This window comes from Cariama cristata, unplaced genomic scaffold (assembly GCF_000690535.1).
Source record: "Cariama cristata isolate BGI_N322 unplaced genomic scaffold, ASM69053v1 scaffold40540, whole genome shotgun sequence".
Classification (NCBI taxonomy): Eukaryota; Metazoa; Chordata; class Aves; order Cariamiformes; family Cariamidae; genus Cariama; species Cariama cristata.
In genome coordinates, this window is record NW_009594843.1 from 325 (window position 1) to 5,706 (window position 5,382).

General features: G+C 51.2%; 1 protein-coding gene across 1 annotated transcript in view; it reads left to right on the forward strand.

Annotated features, from left to right (window-relative positions):
• LOC104161136 (pyrroline-5-carboxylate reductase 2-like) overlaps positions 1–2,354 on the forward strand; it is a 2,647-nt gene extending 293 nt beyond the window's left edge. Inside the window, exons 2-5 of the mRNA XM_009699467.1 lie at positions 592–813; positions 1,299–1,391; positions 1,799–1,962; positions 2,064–2,354. Of these exons, the coding sequence (XP_009697769.1) occupies positions 592–813; positions 1,299–1,391; positions 1,799–1,962; positions 2,064–2,223 (639 nt within the window). The 3' untranslated portion in view covers positions 2,224–2,354. The remainder of the gene's footprint in view (positions 1–591; positions 814–1,298; positions 1,392–1,798; positions 1,963–2,063) is intronic.
• Positions 2,355–5,382: the final 3,028 nt, after the last annotated feature.

The window sequence follows — 5,382 nt, forward strand, 5'->3', positions numbered from 1 at the left end:
CGTCTGCCGCCAGGCAGGACCATGCGGGAGCTGGCCTCGAGCCGGTCCCACTCCCCCGGCCCCGCAGAAGCTGATGCAAGGGACAGGTGTTACTTCTGCCCCCCAGGACTAAATTCATGCTGCAGCTGATTGCTTTGGGTCACCTTTGCCTGTCCTTGTCAGAAAACGCTACGAGAGTCTTTATGCCAGCTCTTTTGTTATGTGAGGTGCTGTAAGACCTTTTTTCTCTTGACAGAGGTGGGTCATCTCTCCTGGATTTCTGCAGACTTTGTGCCAAGTGTCTGCAGGAACTGTTTTGGAGACTTGTGAGTTGATGTGGGAATGAGGCGTTCAGGGTATTGTTCCCGACAGCAGCTCTGCCCAGCTTCCTATTTGCTGGTACTAGTAAAGACTTCACATTTAAGTTTTGGCCACTTTGGCTCAAAGCAGGGAGTTGGGAATACACGAGTCCCTCTTTTCCGTTTGCTTGTGTTGTTCTTGCCCCTGAGGAGTCCCTTCCCAGACACTCTATTTGGTATGCCAAATATGCGCTAAAGCTCATTTTTCTCTCTTTCTTCTTGTTTTCTATCTCCAATAATTTTCTGCCCTAAGAAACTCGCTACCTTCTGCCCCACACCAAAAGTGATCAGGTGCATGACCAACACCCCTGTGATTGTCCGGGAAGGTGCTACAGTCTATGCCACTGGGACTCACGCGGATGTGGAGGATGGGAAGCTCTTGGAACAACTGATGGCCAGCGTAGGCTTCTGCACCGAGGTGGAAGAGGACCTGATCGATGCTGTAACGGGGCTCAGTGGCAGTGGCCCTGCGTATGTATGTGCTGCTTCCTCAACTTGTGACAGTCTTGGGGAGAGCAGTAGGCTTTGCATGCGGTGAAAGTCTGTGCAATTTCAGTTTGCCATTTCTTGTTTTTCTCATCACACACATTCGTGATGGGATGTGTAATCCAGGTATTCAGTTTATAACCAGTTTGGGTCAACAACAAAAGTCCATTATCTGTTAGATGAGTCTGAAGTCCATAGCCAGCGTGCCGTGTCCACATGTCCATGTTGCAAAACGTGGGCCTGTAGTTAGTAGGACACAGAAGCTGAATTTCTCCCATTCCCCCGACTCCTGAGCTGGAACCAGTGGGAGGGCAGCCTGGCATAGCACCTGTGCAGTAAAGGGGGAGGCTTTTGCCAAGTCTGTAAGCAATAGGAGTCACAGTGTGATCCTGGAGCCCTGAAGTCTCTCCTCCCCGAGACTGTCGGTCTTGGAGCAGAGACTTTCAGTCACCTTCTTCCTCTGTCTGGTCTCAGGCATTCACTGCCCTGGATGCTCTGGCGGATGGGGGAGTGAAAATGGGACTTCCCCGCAGGCTGGCTGTTCGACTTGGAGCACAGGCTTTGCTGGTCAGTATTTCCTCCTCCAGAACACATTTGAGTCTCTGACTGCTCTATGCACAGTATTCTGCACATCATGCTTTGAAATTATCTCAGTCCTCTTACTGAATCTACTTTAAAAAACATGTTTGGTTTTACTGCACACAGGATCCCTGTGAGGGGACATAGGAAGTGTCCGCAGCAATCTGCTGGCGCTCGTGATGGTGTGGGAGCTGGGGCCTGGAGAACCGTGACTTCTCTGTAGGCTTTTTCAGCTCTGAAAAGTGCTTTGGCAGCCTGCTAATGGCTCTCGGGCAGGAGCCCAGTTTTGCCCGCTGTGAGTGTTAGGTGCTGCTCTGTGCAGTGGAGAACAGGAGTATTTGACAGTCAGTTCCTCAGTCAGAGCTCTGGCAGCTGTTTTCTCTTCCTCTCTATAGGGTGCTGCCAAAATGCTGCTAGAATCTGAGCAGCATCCTGGTCAGCTGAAGGACAATGTCTGCTCGCCTGGGGGAGCCACCATCCATGCCCTGCACTTCCTGGAGAGTGGTGGCTTTCGCTCACTGCTAATCAATGCTGTGGAGGCTTCCTGCATCCGGACAAGGTGGGCACCTAGGAAGTCCTAAAGAGCCTGCAAAACTTGTCCCCTCCCCCTCCCTGTCTCTTTCTCTTGCTATGTCTTTCTCTCCCACCACCCCATTGCAGGGAGCTGCAGCATTTGGCAGACCAAGAGAAGATCTCCCCAGCAGCCATAAAGAAGACTTTGTTGGATAAGGTGAAGCTGGAGTCTCCTTCTTTGTCCATGGCATCTGCCAGCAAAGTCAGTCTGTTCACCAGTAAGAGCCCCAGCAGCAAGAAGAACTGACCAGACTGCTGTAGTCTGGCTGTGCTGAACATCAGTCTCCTCCATGCCCTTTCTTTTTTGTTGAAGGAAAAATGGTCACTCTGAATGTTGGTGTCCCCCATACCTGGCTTTTGGCTTGCAGCAGCTCTGGGGCAGTGCAGCACTGTAGAAGAGGGTCTTTAACCTGTGATGGGGTTGGTGCAAACTGTCCCTGGCATTGCTGTTCTCTGTTGGGCAGGAATGATACCATCATCACAGCATCATCAGGGGCATCATTTGTCCAGAAGACTTGGATACTTGTAGGACTCAGGCAATGTTCATGGTGTCCCATGCAGAAATGGTTTCTAAAAGGAATTTTTTGAAGAGGTTTCAGAATGCCTTTTGGTTTCAGAGGTTTGACCCAGGCCTGGATCCTTCTTGCCCCTTCTCGCATCTGCTGTCAGGGCTTGTGTCGTTGCTGTCTTTATCAGCCAGAGCAGATGCTGCCACACAAATGCAATGCTGCGCACTACGTTAGAGGCTGGGCCCTAAAAGCACCTCTCAGAAGGGACCAAAGTGCCTCTGCCCCATCTCCCATCTGCTTTGATTTTGAGAGACAGATGGTGTGAATGTCTGGAACACACTCTGTTTCTCTCTTTGGCGGCTGCCCCTTCTCTCTGCTGTGTCTGTTTTGGGGAACTGTGAACTGCTCTTGCTGAACCTCCTTTGCTGCCAGCCTTGCTTGGGGCTTGGGCAGGTGGAGTGGTAGTGAGTGCTCCCTTTTCCCTCTGTCTCTGACACCCCTTCATGCTCTCCATGGGCATGCCCCTGCCCATGGATATCTTTCGGTATCACTGTGCACCCTGATGTTCTCCTTGCTCTTTGCGCTGCTCCTGGGGCAGCCAGGAACAGAACTGAAGTCAAGGACAACCTCCTCTAGAGAAATCTGCCTTCTGTACCATTCCCTTAGACTCCAGTAGGGTTCTGAGCTACAGTGAAGCAGCAGGACTCTTCCTCGGCACGTTTCCTTGCATCAGGCTGTATACCTCCTTCTTGGACTGCAGTGTTGATGCCTGTTGACAGTGGCTGTGCTGCTTCAGCTTGTGCAATCCAGCTGTGTTGTGGTGGACTGGTCATCCCTTCCAGACAGCATTTCTCCCAGCAGAGCCCCTGTGCTGCTGAAATCAAGCACAGCAGCCTGCAGTGTCACCTTATGTTGGCACAGTTATGTCTCTGGTATTTTATAGACTGTTTCTTTTTTCTTCCTGTTTCTCTGAAGGTGTTGCACTGCTAAGGGCTAGAAGGGGGAACACCTAGAAAAAAAGTTCAGGGTTGCTTCATGCGGTTGCATTCCTAGTTCTTTAGAATACAAGACTAAAGGAAAAATCTTGAGTCATCTAGTCTGGCTTGTGGCTCAGATCTTGTCCCATCTCACCTAGGTTGTCCCGCGTGAGACCCAGGAGGAGAGTTGGTCCCTGCTTAACACAAAAGAGGTTCAGGGAGGACTTGAGAATGCCTCGTGCCTGTCCAAGAACAAGGACTTGCTTGGTGAAAGACATGCAGATGACCGTGCTTTTGCAGAGCAGGAAGACCCTTTCTGTTCTGGTCTGGAGAATTTCCCAAGCCTGACTCAAATTTATGAGCAAGAAATGGCAGCAAAGCATGGGGTCCAGGAGCAGTGGTCCCTTCTGACCCTGAAACTCCAGTATTTGTGAGGGAAGGGATCTGACCGGGGTTGTGGTAGCAGCAAGCAGGGAAGGTGGCCCTGCTCGACCCATCCTGCTGTCTGGCACAGCCCTGAGCACCAGGCCAGGCATGAGCAGGCACTGTGCTGTGTTGAGGGCAATGCGCAGCGTCCTGGGGCCCACTGGGGAAAAGGATGAATGAGGATTGTAGACAAAGGGACCAATGCTCTGATCAGGCAGAAGGTGGATTACTGCCTGTCATCTAGAAGGGACAGTTAACCTTTCCTTCAGGCACAGTCTTGGGAGCCTGTGCCAGAGCAGCAGCAGAGAGAAGATTGTGTCTACTGCTTTCTGTGATTTCTTCATAGCCAATGTCCCTGTGTGGCTTCCTTGCCTCCCTACTTTTCTCCCAAAGCCCAAGTCCTGTCCCAAGCCAGAAAACTGCAGAAAACATGCAAGCTGCCCCTGGGAGGTTTACGGGGCTGCAGTGGGAGGCAACGGGTTGGAGGGGAGGGATGGATTTGGGTGGATAACTCATACTGTATTCTACCTTGGGTTGTACTGGGGGAGTGCTGGTAAAAGGAGGACATTTAAGATGAGCTTACTGTCTCCTGAGGAATCCTGGACACAGAGGTGATGTGAGAAAAGCATTTCTGTATCAATGCAGAGGCTGCCAAAGGTGCTAGTGATGTTAAAGCATTTTTAGTGTTAGGCTTTCGGCTGGTAGCGGGGTATGACTCTATAGGCACGACAGATGGTTACTTCCCTTCCCTTTTTACATAATAAACTGCTTCTCTGACAGAGAGCTGTGGCTAATCCCAGCTGTTTGGACTGTCTGTATCTCTTGCCTCTGGCAGTGGCCATTGGGTCCTTGCTGCCTGCAGTGAGTGTGCTCGAGGTGTGCTGGAAACCTGTCTTTGAGGATGGTTTGTCTGAGCGTGGGACTGGGAAGTGTATCAGCCTCTTTCTCCTTGTCACCCATGGTTCCTGAGCAGCAACACAAAAGTTATTCTAGGGCTCTGTGCTACCAGTTTTCAGAGATTTAGAGAGAAGGGAAGCCTGAGTATCCCGACCCTTTAGGCTTTCCAGTGGTTCTGCCACTGCAGACGAGATTCCATGGGAGGCAAGTGGGTGCCGTGTGCTCCCGTTTCCCTGCTCAGAAGCTGTCAATACCCTGTGCAGACAGGACAAGCTGGAAGTCAGATGGCTTAGGTACTGGCTGATGCGAAGTTAAGGGGAGCGTTGCAGAAAGAGTTTCCATTTGGCTGATAAAGCACGATTCAGAGTAAAAGGTAGGATGGCCGAGCTTGAGCCCCTCCACAGGGAGACTTAAAGACTGCCTCAGCATACCCCTAGAGAGGCAGAGCTATAGATGAACTTCCTAGATGCATATAGACCTGTAACTGAGCTGGCTGCCACAGTAGATGGAAAACCCAGCCTGTCAAGGGCTACAAAAGAGCCCTACAGGACTCAAGTTAAGATCCTCTCTGTGCACAGCAGGGAACAGTGGCGCTGC